This window comes from Cricetulus griseus, chromosome 6 (assembly GCF_003668045.3).
Source record: "Cricetulus griseus strain 17A/GY chromosome 6, alternate assembly CriGri-PICRH-1.0, whole genome shotgun sequence".
NCBI classification, from domain to species: Eukaryota; Metazoa; Chordata; class Mammalia; order Rodentia; family Cricetidae; genus Cricetulus; species Cricetulus griseus.
Window position 1 is genome coordinate 152,118,627 of NC_048599.1, and position 17,744 is coordinate 152,136,370.

A 17,744-nucleotide genomic window follows, 5' to 3' on the forward strand; every position below is an offset into this window, starting at 1 on the left:
CCTCATGAGCTTTTCTAAGCATAACTTCCTCCTTAAGATCCCACATCCAAAGGTCATCACATTGTGGGTGAGGGTTTCAAGTGAAGGGAAGCTTGAAGACCAGTTAGTTCAGCCCTCTGCTACTCACAGCATTATCAGAGGCAGAGACTGTTTTTTTTTTTTGTTTTTGTTCTGTCTAAAGCCTCAGTGACACAGAAAGGCCATTCACCCCTTTCTTTTATCACCCAATGTACCAGGAAGCCAAACTGGCCAAGTCAGCATCACATCTTGGGGGTTCATTTAAACTCCACTTCTTCTGCAAGGAACCTGGCACTATAAAATAACCTTTGTTGGAAATTTCCCAAAGTTGTTTCAAAGCCAAATGGACAACTGGAAATCTGAGCAGAGAAAAGCTACTAGAGCAAATGCTGAACTGGAGTTTGTGAGCCATGCTGGGTCCTGCCCATCGAGGCAAGGCCTCTGCTGCTGTGAAATAATCCTTTTGTACACTGTGTGAATATATGTCACTATGATTGGTTTAATAAACAAGCTGACTGGACAATAGCTGAACAGGATAAAGTTAGGCAGGAGAGCCAAACTGAGAATGATGGGAAGAAAAGGGTGGAGTTGGGAGTGTCGAGCAGACACAGAAGGAGCAGCAGATGAACGTGCCATGCTAATAAAGGTACCTCCACGCGGCAGATCTTAAATAAGGAATATGGGTTAACTTAAAATGTAAGACCTAGTCTCTGAGTGATCATTTGAGAACAGCTGCAGGGCAGAAAACCTCCTCTTACACTCTGCAGAACATCTTGGCAAATAATGTGGGGACTCTCCAGCTTCACAGTGCAGGGGTTGAGGGGAGCAGATGTGACAGCTCGGAGTTGTTGTTCAGCTTCCTGTTACTACAATGGCAAACCTGAGATTGAGATTGGAAAACACAAAATAGGGACAAATAGCAAGTACCTATAACCCTACCACTCTAGAGAAGACACAGAACCTATGGCTTCATGAATGAGAAGTATGGAAAGACAAAGAGAATGATAGTGTAAACAGTCTGAGGGACACAAGATAAAATACAGAAAAAGTAACTTGACACTCATAAAGCAACCCAGACTCTATCCACCCCAGAGAACACAAGAAAAGTGGTGATGGGGAGGGAGAATCCTTCGTTTCACTGTTCTAGGTCTGTAAACAAAAGAGAAACATGAATCAGTCAGAAGCAAAGACATCAAGGACTAGCCTTAAATGGCAGTTCCTTAAGTTGGGTTAGGCAGATGCTGGGAAAGCAACCAGTCCTTTGGACCTACCTCACTATAGTGCTGGGGCAAGGAGCAAATAGAACAGAGAGAATTTTCATAAAACCACTCTGCTAGGAGAAAAGTCTTTGTGACTACATCTCCAAATTCCAAAGCACCTTCTCCACATGCTGAGAGGATACCCATAGACCCATAGAACCATGTGCATAGTGGACAAGTGCTTGATGAAGCAAGCGAACTCAAGACCTGGTTGCTGGCAGCCTGGGCCCTATGAGATGAAAATAGCCAAATAAAGACAAACATAGGCAGGGGTGGGGGCTTGGGGGTTGCATCAAAACTTAGAATTAAAATCCAGTAGGGGAGAGCAGAACTGTCCAGCGCACTTACATAACAGTAACTGGTCCAGTGGCAAGTACTTAAGAGGTGATACTTCATGCTGGTTGAAATGACCATCCAGGTTCTAGGAGTTAGTTAAGGGAGGACCAATCCTGTGACACAGACAAGTGTCTCTCCTATTAGCAGAGACAAATCCCTAAGACAACTCAGAGATGGGGGAGACAATTTCTGATGCTGTTAAGCAAGGAAGAGAATTTGACTCAGGCTATGTTATTGTTTATCTTGCTTTTTAAAGGTTGCTTTTTTGCTTTCTAGTGTTTTGTTTTGTTTGTGTGTTTGTCTTGTATTTTGAGACAGGGTTACACTGTAAAGCCTTGGTCCAGAATTTGCTATGTAGATAAAGCTGACCTCAAACTCACAGAGATTCTTCTGCCATGATTAAAGGTATATGACACCGCCATGCGTTGGTGGCGCACACCTTTAATCCCAGCACTCGGGAGGCAGAGGCATGCAGATCTCTGTGAGTTTGAGGCCAGCCTGGTCTCCAGAGCGAGTGCCAGGATAGGCTCCAAAGCTACACAGAGAAACCCTGTCTCAAAAAACCAAAAAAAGTATATGATACCATACCTGCCATATTTTATTTTTATTCAATGCTGTTATATTCTTGAATCTTGTCTAAATGTTAAATAGTTTTGATTTAGTTTTTATATTGCTCACTTAGGCTTTATGATAGTACAGTGTCAGCACTGATATGGCTGTATTTTCTCACCTCTAACCAATGTACCTCTCAACTGTATCTTACTTTCCCATTTTCAAACCCCATCACCTCCTTTATGTGATTCTCACATTACTTTCTACAGGTTTAATAGCTGTCATGCTCTGTCTACCCCCATCTCCCAAATTCTCTTCCCTTCATGTTTTACTCTGCTACAGAATCCCTGTTTTACTTATACCAATTTATAGTCTTGCTCAGTGTGTTCTTTCAACTTTTACAACTTGTAACTAATATTCTTGCATACAACATATTATCATTGTTGTGTTATTCCTAAAAAAGATATGTAGGAAGGGCAATTATTTTTTGCTTCTACTATGTTTTGATAGCAGGGCTATCTATCAGTTCTGGTTGCTTCTGAGGTTAATATTCTATTCTCAGAATGTTGCTAGGTATTTGCTCAATGTCCTGAATGTAGGCTTCAAGTGTATCTATTGATCTGCACCAGTGGTCCACAGGAAAGAAACAATACCTCAAACCCAATACAACTAAATCCTAATTGAATATTTCAAAAGCTTCAACTGGAGAACATGGGTAATTTATTTAAGGGTCCAATCAATGATCCAAGTCCAAATGCTAAACACTAATATAAAAACATACACATGGAAAAATCAAGTACATCAGCCGGGCATTGGTGGTGCACACCTTTAATCCCAATACTCGGGAGGCAGAGGCAGGTGGATCTCTATAGTGGGAAATTACCAATATGGAGCCAAGTAGAAATATAAGGGTATTTAATAGGGAAAAGCCTTACTTACAGAGCGACCTAGCCAGCCGGCATGGCAGCAGTCTGTGCAAGCCGAAAAGGGAAAACGAAACTGAAACAAAGCCCTGACCCTCTCACTCTACGTCAACTGACCATGCCCTCAAAGGCGTGGACAGGCAGACCTGTAGCCAGCCCCTAAGCAGGCGTGGCTACAGGTTCCCCTACAATTCCCCTTTTAGTCTAAAAGAGAATTAAAACTTAACAGTATAAAGTATCCAAAATTACAATCATAAAGGTGAAATATAAGAAGACACAATAATCTGCTTATGTCAGTCAGACCTATAGCCAGCCCTAAGCAGGCATGGCTACAGGTTCCCCACAGATCTCTGTGAGTTCGAGGCCAGCCTGGTCTCCAGAGTGAGTGCCAGGATAGGCTCCAAAGCTACACAGAGAAACCCTGTCTCGAAAAACCAAAACCAAAAAAAAAAAAAAAGAAAAAGAAAAAGAAAAATCAAGTACATCTCCTAGAAACAAATCAGTTCCATATAATGGATCTGATTGGAGTAAAGGAGATTAAATATCAGGTCCAAAACTCAAAAGAGTGAGAAGAATGATCTAAAAAGTAGTGACATTGAGCCCGTGCAGTGGTGGCACACACCTTTAATCCCAGCACTATGGATGCAGAGGCAAGCAGATTTCTGTGAGTTCGAGACCAGCCTGGTCTACAGAGTGAGTTTCAGGACAGCCTCCAAAGTCACAGAGAACCCTGTCTCTAAACCCCCCTCAAAAAAGTAAAGACATCATGACTACCCTCCTAAATGGCTTCAGAGAAAAGACAACCAGCTGACTGACAGTCAGTGACTTAGTCAATGAATCAAGAGACAAGGGACTCAGAGATAGAAGAGGGCAGAAATCTTGGAAAGAAAAGGCCCAATAAATTGAATTAAAACTGCAGTGTGTACCTCACAGATAGAATGGAGGAAAGAGTATGAGGGTGCGAACACACAAAAAATGAATTCAAACAATTATAAATAATACAATACCAAGAACATAGGGACAGAGTGTGCATGACCTATAGAGCATCTTAAAGGACCAAATTACTGAATCATAGGCATAGAATAAGGAGAACAAGCAAAAGCCTCAGGAAATAGATTCAATACAATGATATTTTCCTTAATTTATGTAAAGAGATGACCAAAACGACATGAGAAGAAAGCTGAACACATAGGACCCAAGGAGAGCCTCCTCTGGTCACATAATCTAAAACACTACCATAAAGAACAATAAAAAGATAGTGAAAACTGCATCAGATAATACTAAGTCGCACAAAGAGAGAAGCCCATTAAAAGAGCAGATTTCTCAACAGAAACTTTAGAAGCCAGGAAGTTGTGTGATAATACATTCCAAAATCTTCAACATATAGAATACAAACCTGGATTCTGATATCCAGAAAAGCTATCTTTGAAAACTGAATGGGAAGGGGTTTGAAGAGATGGCTCAGAAGTTAAGAACATTGGCTGCTCTTCCAGAGGTCCTGCGTTAAATTCCCAGTATCTAAATGGCAGCTCACAACTGTCTGACTGTAGTCCCATTTGACTCTCATCCCATAGGATTCAATGCTCTCTTCTGATGTGCATATTTGCAGACAAAACACCTATATACATGAAATACATACCTAAATAAATCTTTAAAAAATGAAAGAATTGAAAGAGAAAAGAAAACACTAAAATTAAAGGAATTCATGACCATGAAGGAGGACAACAGAAGATACCTGGAGGAAACCTACCCTGAAGAAAGAGATAAAGATGTGAGTGAGGACAAAAAATATGAGCTTCACAATAAGAGTAGGGGATCAACAGAGGATTAGGAAAGTAGCAAACATTACAAAATTGTTGGGAATTAACAGAAGCCTGTCAGAAGCCTAACATAACTGCGTGAACAATGGCCTCAATTATCCAACCAAAAAACAGATTAGCCTGTTGGGTTAAAAAACAAAAAGACAAAACAAAACAAAAAACCCAAAACAGGACCCAGAACCCAGCTCCCACCCCTTTGTTTCTGTCTCTACCTCTTTTCCTTCCTATATTCCTTGCCTCCTCAATCACACACTCCTGACTTTCCACTTAATCTTGGTTTCAGAGCTATGTATCCAGGTTGTAGTATTCAAAATCCCCGAAACTAGTAGCTAAAATAAAAAATTCCCTCCTTTACATTACTGCCTCAAGCATTTCACCACAGCAGTGAGGGATGACTAACATAGCAGCTTTTGTGGAGAGACTAGTGCTGGGACCAGAAAGAATGAGGAAAAGTAAAGGACAGAGTATTGAGGAAAGGGATATTGACAGTGTTTTACTCATCACTACTCAAAATTAAAACATCTGTACATCAAGAAAATGTAGTAGAGTCAGTTGTCTAACACTAACTTGGGGTGCACGAGGCCATGAGGTAACTCTCTAGGACTTCAAAAAATGTGTTCAATGATAAAGTTAACTTGCTTGATAACTGTTCTTCAGAAAAGAGAACTAAACATTATTATATGTGTTATTGCAGTGGTGAGTCAGCTCCAATGTGAAATGTACATGAATATATATATATATATATATATATATATATATAAATGTGTTCAATGATAAAGTTAACTTGCTTGATAACTGTTCTTCAGAAAAGAGAACTAAACATTATTATATGTGTTATTGCAGTGGTGAGTCAGCTCCAATGTGAAATGTACATGAAATATATATATATATATATATATATATATATATATATATACATATATTCACTCTCTCTCTATATATATATCACAAAATATGATTCATAGTCTACAAACATACTAATGCATGGTGATGTAAATGAAATATTTGTTACATAGAAAAATGACAAAATAATTTAAGATTTTTTTCTTCAGTGTGAAACATTTACAACATATAAAGTATTGAATTATCTGTTCTCTTACAATAAAATGAGGCAAAACTATGTTGAATTATTTCTCACAGAAATAAAAAAGTCACATGAATGTCTTCTTTTCTACATTATCACTCCCTACACCCATGAATGCCTTCCCCATCCTGTTGTTCTGCTCTCTATTTAGCTTGGTCTTAGTTCCAAGCATAGCAGATAACACTAGAAGCCCAGGATTCTACAGAGTCTGTTGCAAGGAGGAAGAAGTTTCAGTAACTGTCAAACTCATTGTACATGTAGATAAATAGACAAAGCAGCCAGACTCACTGGATCACAACCTTTATAAGAAGGGAGGAAAGAAAAAAAGAGTGTGAATCACAATGAGTTCCAGAACAGGAGCTACAGACACAAGCCTATCTCAGGAAAACAAAAGATGAGGAAGAGAGAAAACATCCAGAGGTAGCCGAGTCTGGGCAGCAGCAGAACAGCAAACGTTTGAAAGAGGGTGCAGCCAGACTCACCATCAGCCTTTGGATTCTTGCTTCTGCTATCAGCATCCAATTACAAGCATCTTCACGATGAACAGAAGACCATGTCTTCTCGAAGTTTAGTGTTATCATCCACGAGTATAAGGATGCATGGTCATGCTGGTCCAAGAATGAAATCCTACAAAAAGGGATGAAAAGCAGAGGAAAGAAGTGTGAGTCCAGCCTGGGATAGCACAGACTAAGGAAGGACTCTAAAAGAAGAAACCAAAGAAAAGAGTCTTGGAGTTCATCATCCAAGGTGCACTCAATGAACTCAGTACTGTCCTTCAGCACAGTCACCAGGGAGTCTTTGATCTCTTCCTTGGATAATGGACAGATGCTGACAGCTCATAAATAAGATCAGCAGAAATGGATTATCACCTGAGTTCCTTCAACCTGAGTGTTCCTTTCCTTCCTGCCAAGGTACTGACTGTATTACAGTGTATGCTGATGGGATACTTTATGTTGGAATGTGACAGATGATATGGATATTAACACATCAGTTAACCTTATAAGAAGTACTGCCTTGGTAGCCCAGGCTAACTGTCACTAGAAGTAGGATTTCCATGCCATGATTACCTCCTTTCACTAGCCCACAGCCAAGCCTCCATGGCTACTGTTGGTCTACTGACATCTGCTCCACCCACTTTCATCTTTTAGCTCAGAATCAGACCTTCCCATTGGCTACTGACTGATTTATGACATCATTCTTTCTCCAACCCTACCAACATCTGGTAGAATCTTGGTGTTTCCAGGGAGATAACCTGTAAACAAATTTGGATCATCACAGGTCACCTGTGACCAGTGACCAGTGAGTGCTGTCTCATACTGGACACACTTGCCTCTGAGATCTGCTGATCAGACAAGGACAACCGATATTTTCTTGATTCATTGTACTGTGGGTTGATGATACTCTCCCCCTGACCATGTCAGGTAAGAAAAGAAACTTTAAGACATGTCTTTTGATCACTCCTCCCCTTATTTTTACTATACATTTAAATCTTTCATGAATGGGAATACTATTGATGCTGATGTAGACATCTTGAGGTGAATGTCACATTTAACTTTAGTTCATATTAGGTATGTGAGTTTGGACAAACAGTTTACTCTCAAGTGTTTCCATCCACCTCAGGGAGATAACAGTGTCACTATGTTCTGGGGTCTTTACTGTCTCAATTAAGAGGTAAGTGAACAAGGAATAATTTCAACTCTTCTTGAGAATGTTAAACTCAAAAGAAACAGGAACACTAACAAGGTATCTAGCACTCCATAGCATCACCGGGAAAGTTTCTCTCCACTACCATTTCCCCTTATTGTACCAAATTCTTTCAAACTGTTCTAAATGTAATTTTCACACTAGCTATGGTGGCACACACCTGTAATCACAGCATGTAGAGCTTGATGGCATGAATGTCATTTCAATTCTAATGTCTACAGTGCCTCTCTCTCTCTCTCTCTCTCTCTCTCTCTCTCTCTCCACACACACACACACACACACACACACACACACACACACACACACACACAGTGACTGCCATGTTTTTGAGTTTGTCTTTCCTATGTAAAAAAGAATGTGGGAGAGACTAAGAGGGCTGTGGACTTTGAGAAGGCAGTTATTGTAGTGGAAGAAATATTAAGGCTGTTCCATTAAAAGGAACTGGGGAGAGGAAAAGAACAAAGTATAAAGATGACGGGGAAGAAAATACTCAAATAAAAGAAGGGAAACTGCAGAGATGAACCTGGAATTACACAAAGGTAGTTTGAAACAGAATGTTGCAGAAAACCAGATTTTTTAAATCAAAAGGCACAAGGCACTGCCATTTCCCAAAACCTTGTTTAGGCAACCCAATGTTGAAATTAGTCCAGGTAAATGTTTTCTGTCATATATAGGAAACAATACCTTCCTCTGGTCCCTGGCTCTTACAATCTATCCAGCATTCTGCAGCATTCCTCATGTCTTATGTTACTGTTCATGTAGGATATTATCAGCTGGCACTGGCCACTCCACAGTCAGTTGTTTTCTGAACAACACCAACTGATATGTTATGTGTGGGGGAAATTCTCAGGAGAATTCTCCTTTAGTTTTCTAGGAAATTAAAAGTTACTGAGGAACAATCAATCATATTCAGAGATGAACTATATAATATATTAGCAATCTTGAGGTCACACAAAACAAGTGCCAACAACAAGAAACTTTATCAGCAGGTTGTATTCATGTGACTAATGGCTGCAAAAATAATAAGCGGTCACAGATGATACAAAGATTGGGAGGGCAACAGGAGGAGCTAGAAGAGGAAGGGAATATTAGCTGACTACAGTAATTCTCTATGAAATTCTAGATACATCATAACATGAAGCATAGCATGAAGGAGGCTCAGAGTAGAGACAAGCCTGGTGGACATGGCAAGTACCTAGGACACTAGCACTCTGGAGGCAGAGGTAGGCTGATGTGTGGAACTCGAGGCCAGACTGCTCTCTAGCTCACTTAGCAGAGTAAGATATGCACAGAACAGGGTTATCTGTTATCTGTGCAGGCAAGGTATGAGAGGATGTCTAAGGTTCTCCTATCTGGATACACATCTGATCTGGGACACAGATGCTAGGGAGTGTCACAGCAGGCACAGGGGGGCAAAAAACAGTGCTGTCTAGATCAGAGCAAGGGTTAAAACGGAGCATCTAGGACTTCTATGCCCAAACAGGAATGACAGGCAGCTCATCTAATGAGTGCCATCCTATCCAGTACCAAGAAGCATTCTGAATCCTTTTGTTTGGGATATGTGAGGGAACATGGGTTACAGACTCTCCCAGACCGGACAAACTGGAGATAACACAGCTCTTCACAGGAAGCTATGAAGTTTCCATCTCACCATTTTCCCACTGTTCTCTTTCTTCCCACAGATAATTTCCAAAGTGCACCATTCTATGGGACAGAATGTGCTCTGAGGCCCTCTGTGCCTGTGCTGAGGAATTCCACACCGTCAGCAGGAAGTGTGTGCAACTTTTCCAGGGTCTCCACCCCAGCTGTGAGTTCTGCATGGCTCCTGCCATCAGACCCCAGCACTTGTTGCCAGCAGCTCATGGACAGTGACTCCCTTTACCAAAGAGCAGGCACGACCATGCTGACTACACTGACTGACCAGAGCCAGATCTCTACCTCGGCACTCTCCTATCCAGATGCTCTCCCGTGGGATCTCACAGGAAGCACTGACAGGAGGGAAGCTGCATTCCGGGACTTCACTGTAACTATTATTGACCAGAATACCACACTCTCTTCCCTATCTATGACAGCCCAGTGTGATAACATTTTAGATCCCAATGCCTTAGTCCCTTTCTACCCAACATTGTCTGCCAGCCTTATCCAGGGCACACCACCACAGGTTTCAAATCAAGGAGACAGCCTGGCACCTTCCTACCAGGAGGGCAACCAGGTATATTACTATGACCACAACAGCTTGGGCCCTGTGATGGCTGGAGAACTCCTGCAGTGCCTGCAGGCCTATGGCTCTGTGTCCTACCCTGGGAGCCAGGCCTCTACCCTGCAACCAGAGATGGTGATGGTGCTAAAGGAGATTCAGCCAACGAATGTCCAAACATCTTTCTCCACCTCTGCCATCTACTATCCCAGGTCTGCTGAAACCATGACAGACACAAGTCTTCAAGGTGAGTCAAACCAGGAGGGCAAGGAGTGAGATCAGCAACCAATCAAAGGGGGAATATAACTTTACCTTTCAACAGTGATGCCCACACAGAGGAAGAATGTGAGTACTAAGAGGTTAGGTTTGCTTCTGGCTCATCTTCAGTCTCTACAATGACAGAGAATGCAGGGCACCAGTGGCATCCATCCTTCATAAAGACATGTCCAAGGAGCACACCACAGGCACATACATCACTGTCCAAGGTAATTAGTCCCATGCACCAACCCACTGCAGTCACCTCCTTCCTAATCGATTTTTCAGGACTCTAGGGGAAAGTAAGATCTTTCTGTTTTGGTAACACTTGATTTTTCCCTGTTTTGAAATTCGAATGCAGAGCAATGCAGTTCCAAGTCTGATCTGGAGGTTTCCAGATTCCAAGTGCTGGTCCTGCCATTCTCTTACAGATATAAGGGCATGGAGATCTGATTTAACCCATTTACAATTATTAAGTTGGACAAATTCTTCAGTTGAGGGGCATCTAGGTTGCTTCCAGGTTCTGGCTATTACAAACAATGCTGCTATGAACATGGTTGAACTTGATTTCAGCCATTCTGGCTGGTGTAAGATGGTATCTCAGAGTTGTTTTGAGTTGCATTTCTCTGATAGTCAAGGATTTTGAGCACTTTCTTAAGTGTCTTTCAGCCATTTCAGATTCCTCTGTTGAGAATTCTCAATTTAGTTCTGCACCCCACTTTTTAGGTGGATATCTTCTTGAGTTCATTGTATAGTTTGGAAATCAGCCCTCTGTCAGATGTAGGGTTGGTGAAGATCTTTTCCCATTCTGCGGGCTGTCGTTTTGTCTTACTGACTATGTCCTTTCCTTACAGAAGCTTCTCAGGTTCAGGAGGTCCCATTTATTAATTGCAGTTCTCAATGTCTGTGATACCGGTGTAATGTTCAGGAAGTGGTCTCCTGTGCCAATTCATTCAAGGGTATCTCCCACTTTCTCTCCTAGAAGATTCAGAGTGGCTGGATTTATGTTGAGGTCTTTGATCCATTTGCACTTAAGTTTTGTGCATGGTGACAGATATGGATCTGCATGTCCGAATCCAGTTCTATCTTTTTTCCATTGTATAGATTTAGCATCTTTGTCAAAAATCAGGTGTTCGTAGGTGTGTGGGTTAATATCAGGGTTTTCAATTTGATTCTGTTGGTCTGTGTGTCTATTTTTTGGAATACCAAGCTGTTTTCAGAACTATGGCTCTATAATAGAGCTTGAAGTTAAGGATGGTGATGCCTCCAGTAGACGCTTTATTGTACAGAGTTGTTTTGGCTATCCTGGGTTTTTGTTTTTCCATATAAAGTTGAGTATTGTTCTTTCAAGGTCTGTGAAGAACTGTGTTGGGATTTTGACGGGGATTGTGTTGAATCTTTTGCAGATTCCTTTTGGCAAGATTGCCATTTTTTCTATGTTGATTCTACCTATCCAAGAGCATGGGAGATCTTTCCATGTTCTGGTATCTTCTTTAACTTCTTTCTTTAAAGACTCAAAGTTCTTACTGTACAGGTCTTTCACTTTTTTGGTTAGAGTTACCCCAAGATATTTTATATTGCTTGTGGATATTGTGAAGGGTGATGTTTCTCTGATTTCTTTCTCATTGCATTTATCATTTGTATATAGTAGGGCTACTGATTTTTTTTAGTTAATTTTGTATCCTGCTACTTTGCTGAGTTTCTCTCCATTTAGTTTGATGTTGGCTGTTGGTTTGGTGTATATTGCTTTTATTGTGTTTAGATATGTTCCTATTCATGTTCTCTCCAAGATCTTTATCATGAAGGGATGTTGGATTTTGTCAGAATCTAGTGAGATGATCATATGGATTTTCTTTTTCAGTTTGTATATATGCTGGATTACATTGATGGATTTTCGTATGTTGTACCATCCTTGCATCCCTGGAATGAAGCCTACTTGATCATAGTGGATGATTTTTCTGATGTGTTCTTGCATTCGATGTTCATGAGGGATATTGGTCTGTAGTTCTCTTTTTTTACTTGTATCTTTGTGTGGCTTGGGTATCAAAGTGATTGTAGCCTTGTAAAAAGAGTTTGGCAATGTCCCTTCTGCTTCTATTGTGTGGAACAATTTGAGGAGGACTGGTATTAGCTCTTGTTTGAATTTCTGGTAGAATTCTGCAGTGAAGCCATCTGGCCCTGGGCTTTTTTTGATTGGAAGGCTTTTGGTGACTGCTTCTACTTCATTGGGGGTTATAGGTCGATTTAAACTGCTTAGCTGTTCTTGGCTTAACTTTGGTAAGTGATATCTATCCAGAAAATTGTCCATTTCCTTTAGAGTTTCGAATTTTGTGGAGTACAGGTTTTCAAAGTATGACCTGATGATTCTCTGAATTTCCTCAGTGTCTGTTGTTATATCCCCTTTTCGTTTCTGGTTTTGTTAATTAGCATGCTCTCTCTCTGCCTTTTGTTTAGTTTGGATAGAGGTTTGTCTATCTTGTTGATCTTCTCAAAGAACCAACTCTTTGTTTCATTGATTCTTTGTAATGTTTTCCTAGTTTCTACTTGATTGATTTCAGCCCTCTATTTGATTATTTCCTGGCTTCTACTCCTCCGTGGTGAGTTTGGTTGTTCTGTCAATTCTCTAGTGTGACTATTCTCCAGTTTCTTCATGTGGGCACGTAGTGCTATGAACTTTCCCCTTAGCATTGCTTTCAGAGTGTCCTATAAGTTTGGGTATGTTGTGCCTACATTCTCATTAAATTCTAGGAAGTCTTTAATTTCTTTTTTTATTTCTTCCTCAACCCAGGAATGGTGCAATTGGGTGTTATTCAATTTCCATGTGTTTGTAGGTTTTCTGCAATTTGTATTGCTGTTGAATTCTAACTTTAAAGCATGGTGATCTGATAAGATACAGGGGGTTATTTCAATTTTTTTTGCATCTGTGGAGGTTTGCTTTGTTGCCAACTATGTGGTCAATTTTAGAGAAGGTTCCATGTGGTGCTGAGAAGAAGGTGTATTCTTCTTCTGTTAAACCCAGTTGGGTCTAGAGGTGAAAGTGGGGTGTTGAAGTCTCCTACTATAAGTGTGTGTGGTTTTATGTGTGGTTTGAGCTTTAGTAATGTTTCTTTTACAAATGTGGGTGTTTTTGTATTTGGGGCATAGATGTTCAGGATTGAGACTTCATCTTGATGGACTTTTCCCGTGATGGGCATTCTTCATCTCTTTTGATTGATTTTATTTTGAAATCTAATTTGTTAGATATTAGAATTGCTACACCAGCTTGTTTCTTGGGCCATTTGATTGGAAAATCTTTTCCCAACCCTTTCCTCTGAGATAACACCTGTCTTTGAAGTTGAGTGTGTTTCTTGTACACAGCAGAACTATGGATTCTGTCTTCATATCCATTCTGTTAGCCTGTATCTTTTTATAAGCAGGTTAAGATCATTGACATTGAGGGATATTAATGTCAATTGATTGTTGTTTCTTGTTTGTTTTGGTTTTATTGTTGGTGGTGTCATTGTTGTGTGGATTTTGCCCTCCTGTTTCTTTTATTGTTTGGTAAAATTGGATTATCTATTGACTATGTTTTTTTGAGTGTAGTTATCTTCGTTGGGTTGGAGTTTTCCTTCCAGAATTTTCTGCAGTGCTATATTTGTGGATATGTATTGTTTAATTCTGGTTTGTCATGGAATATTTTGTTTTCTCCATCTATAGTGATTTAAAGTTTTGCTGGGTACAGTAGTCTGGGTTGGCATCCATTCCCTTAGTGTTTGTAGGACATCTATCCAGGACCTTCTTGCTTTCAAAGTTTCCATTTAGAAGTTCGGAGTGATTCTGATAGGTCTGCCTTTATATGTTACTTGGCCTTTTTCCTTTGCTGCTCTTAATAATCAAAACACCAAACACCAAAAAATAAAGAGAAAATATTATGTGTCAAGGGGACTTCTTTTTGTGGTCCCGTCTGTTCGGTGTTCTGTAAGCTTCTTGTACCTTCATAGGCATATCCTTCTTCTATGATTTTGTTGAATATGTTTTCTGTACCTTTGAGCTGTATTTCTTCACCTTCTTCTATACCTATTATTCTTAGGTTCAGCCTTTTCATGGTGTCCCATATTTCCTGGATATTTTGTGTTAGGGATTTGTTGAACTTGAGATTTTCTTTGGTCGATAACTGTATATCCTCTAGAGAGTCTTCAACAACTGAGATTCTCTCTTCCATCTCTTGAATTTTATTGGTTATACTCACATCTTTACTTCCTGATCGCTTATCCAGCCTTTCTAGTTCCAGCATTGCCTTATTCTGTGTTTTCTTTATTTGTTTCTATTTCAACTTTCATGCCTTGAACTGTTTCGAGTGCTTCCTTCACTTGTTTGGTTGTTTTTGTCTTGGCTTTCTTTAGATTTTTTAAAGAGTTTTGTTTATTTCTTGAATTTTTTGGTTTGTCTTTTCCTCCATCTCAAGTAATTTTTTGCTTGTTTTTTCTTCTATTTCTTTAAGGTATTTTCTTGTTTCCTCTTTAAAGGTCTCTATCATCTTCCTAAGATAATTTTTGAGGTCCATGTCTTATTCATCCTCTGTGTTGGGCTTTTCAGATCTTGCTGGTGTGGAGTCCCTGGATTCTGGTGATGTCATATTGGTCTTCCTGTTTTTAAGTGTGTTCTTATTCAGTCTTCTTTCCATGTCTTCTTCCAGTGAGTGCAGGTGGGTTCTCTCTATCTCCTCTTGTCACCGGTGGTGTGTGTGGGCCAAGACTTCAATGTCTGCAACTCTGGATGTTCTTGCCTCCCCTGGTAGTCTCCTCACACGGATTTCCCGTGTTGTCGAACTGCTTGCCTTGCAGGAGTGATGTACTGGGTTTGGATATATAAACCCACATAAAAATTCAGGGTTCCAGGGGCATTTACACTAAACTGAGAAGTTGGTAGAGATGAGTGTCTTCTTGGAATTTATTGACCAGACAATCTTCCTAATAGCAAATGTCCAAGAAATGAAGGGCGCTCTTTCAAAGACAAAGGGGAAGGCAAGGTAGGATCACACACAAAGGGAATTTTGTAACCTCCCAGTGATCACTATGCATGAACACACCACACAAACACAAAGGGAAACACAAACATCTGAGAAGACATAATATCACATGGTCACCACAAACCACTGAGTAGTACTATGTGTTGCCAAAGAGACGTGATGCACTTGCCACTCAAGAAGAGATATAGGAAGCCCTGCCCCAATGCTGTAGGGGGCTTAATGCTGAGGTGACCTGAAGGGAGGAAAGCATCTCACTCACCAGGCCCTGACTTCTTCCTTCACTCTATTTCAGTGGTGGACATGCAGACGTCCCTGGGATTGATACCTTCAGGCCAGACACTCTGTCTGCTGCAGAGTTCAGACCTCTGTAATGCCTGCACCCAGGATGCACAGATAAAAACACCACCTGTGGATGGGGACAGATCTTTGACTGCCCCCATCCACAGTCCTTCTGAATTCCTGGCCTTGCCTCCAGCTCCAGCCCTGGAACAAACAGAGAATAACAACTTGGATGAGATGACAGCCAATCTATCAACATCTCTGGATTCCTATGAGGGCACAACAGAAAACCAAGACTCATCACTCTTCCCTTTAGTACACCCCAACGTACAGCAGGCCCTGCATTACACTGATGCTGAGAGAATATGGCAGAAACCAGCTTCTGACAATGCCACCTTGGGAAGTAGCAGCCTGGATCAGAAAGAGTTAGGGAGTATGCAGAGTGTGATGGGGTCTGGCATTGACTTTGCAGACATGACTACAATGGTGGCAGATATTCACCTTCCCCAAGTCTTCAACTCCCTCTCTGATGTAGATCAATTCCAGGATACCACAGCAACCCAATCCAAAGATGTCAGGAGTGATCAGACCCAGGAAAGCCCAAGTATCATCAGTGTACCCTCTGACCAAGTGAGAAAGGGCAACCAGAATGCCTCTGAGCTGCTTGATGGAGCTCCTCAGGTGAAAAATCAGTGCCAGGATGTGGTGGAGGGAGAAGGAGCTGAGGGTAGTGCTAGGGCCAGTGAAGGGGCTATTGACAACATGGCCAAGCACTTGGATGGCACAGCTCAGAAATCTGCACACAGCAGGCCCAGGATATCTAGGGCACAGGGCCAAGACAAGAACAAGAGAACCAGAGAAAACAAAACCAAGAAAAAGGGGGAGCTGAAGCCATCTTGTCCCAGAGTCAAGGCAGAAGAGAAGCCTACCATCCCAAAGACCAAGAGGACAAGGAATCCACCTGAGCTCAGCCAGGACAGTTTTAAAAAGCCTCGCACTCACCTTGGCATGCACATGCTGGAATCTGTGCAGGTCTTTCACCCACTGGGAAAGAAGAGTGAGAAGAAAATGGGCATCTCCTCCTCCCGGGCTCTGCTAAATTTAAGCAGCAACAAAGATCCCAGGACAGGCCCAGCTACCACATCACTGCTGGATGTGTCATGTGATGGCCGAGGGCCTGCCAAAACCCCAGGCAATGCTCAGAGACCAGAGAGCAGTGCTCAGAAGGAGTGTCCAACTCTGTCCCAGTATGAGCTGCCCCCACCTGGGAAGGTCAAGTTAGTACCTCTGCCTTTCCCAGCCCTGGACAAGCCTCAAGCCAGACCTCTTTCCAGAAAGCTGCTTTCCCTGGCTTCACGAAAGCCCACTGCAGCTTATGCTGTAAGGCCACATTCCCACTCGGCTCAGTCTACCACACTCAAGCCATCCCAACCAGCTCCTGCCAGCATATCTGTGACAGCCTCTGACAAGACTGCTGTGCCGACTACCACCTATGCTACACGACCTAACACAACCAATCCCATCCAGTCTTGCACTCGGGCTCAGTCATTTGTCTCTAGGCCTGCCCCCTACAGAGCATCATCTCATACTTCACTCCAGAGGGAGCTTGTTTCTGCTGCCAGGAACAAGGTCCCATCACCTCCCAAACCCCAAACCCAGTATCTGCTGCAAGACTTCAGCCGCCAACCAATTCCATGGAGGAAAGTCGACATTCCAGGGCCAACCATCTCACAGCCCATCACAGCAGAGCAGAGGCCAGAGAGGGAGGCCATGAAGAGGAGAGCTCAACAGGATCGAGAGAATGCTGCCAAGTACACCTCTCTGGGGAAACTGCAGCTTTTCCTTCAGAGGGAGAAGGATATGGAAATTTCTCGATATTATGGCTATGCAATGTAAGAGCTGGCCAGGTTTTTGAAACACAGTGCTTTTCAGTGTCAACAAGAAGAGATATAAATACTGATACACATCTTGACATGGGGTTTAAAGTCTTAAATGAATGTATTGAATTATTGGTACAAATGAAGACATATAGATGGCTATGTAAATATAGATGGATACACAAAATATTTATATTCACACATATTTGAATACTTAGTAAAACTCCAGAAAAAGTCTCAAGTCTGTTATTTTATATGTGAGTAATATAAGTGAATAATTCTCTTAACTTTGATAATTTAATTTTTACATTTTCTAAGTGCAGTATCATATCCCATATGAAATAAAGCTCACAAAATACTTAATATCAAATCAATTAATATAATGCTATAGTTGTATTCAAATTATTCTCCTTGAGTTTTTCATTCACTACA

At 41.3% G+C, this 17,744-nt stretch overlaps 1 protein-coding gene across 1 annotated transcript; it reads left to right on the forward strand.

Moving 5' to 3' along the window:
- The first annotated feature begins 4,799 nt into the window (after window positions 1–4,799).
- LOC100753093 (uncharacterized protein C2orf78 homolog) lies at window positions 4,800–17,331 on the forward strand. Its single transcript, XM_027423621.2, has 3 exons — window positions 4,800–4,896; window positions 9,379–10,140; window positions 15,449–17,331. Exons 1-3 carry the CDS (start codon window positions 4,800–4,802, stop codon window positions 17,329–17,331), a joined length of 2,742 nt encoding a protein of 913 aa, XP_027279422.2.
- The last annotated feature ends 413 nt before the right edge of the window (window positions 17,332–17,744 follow it).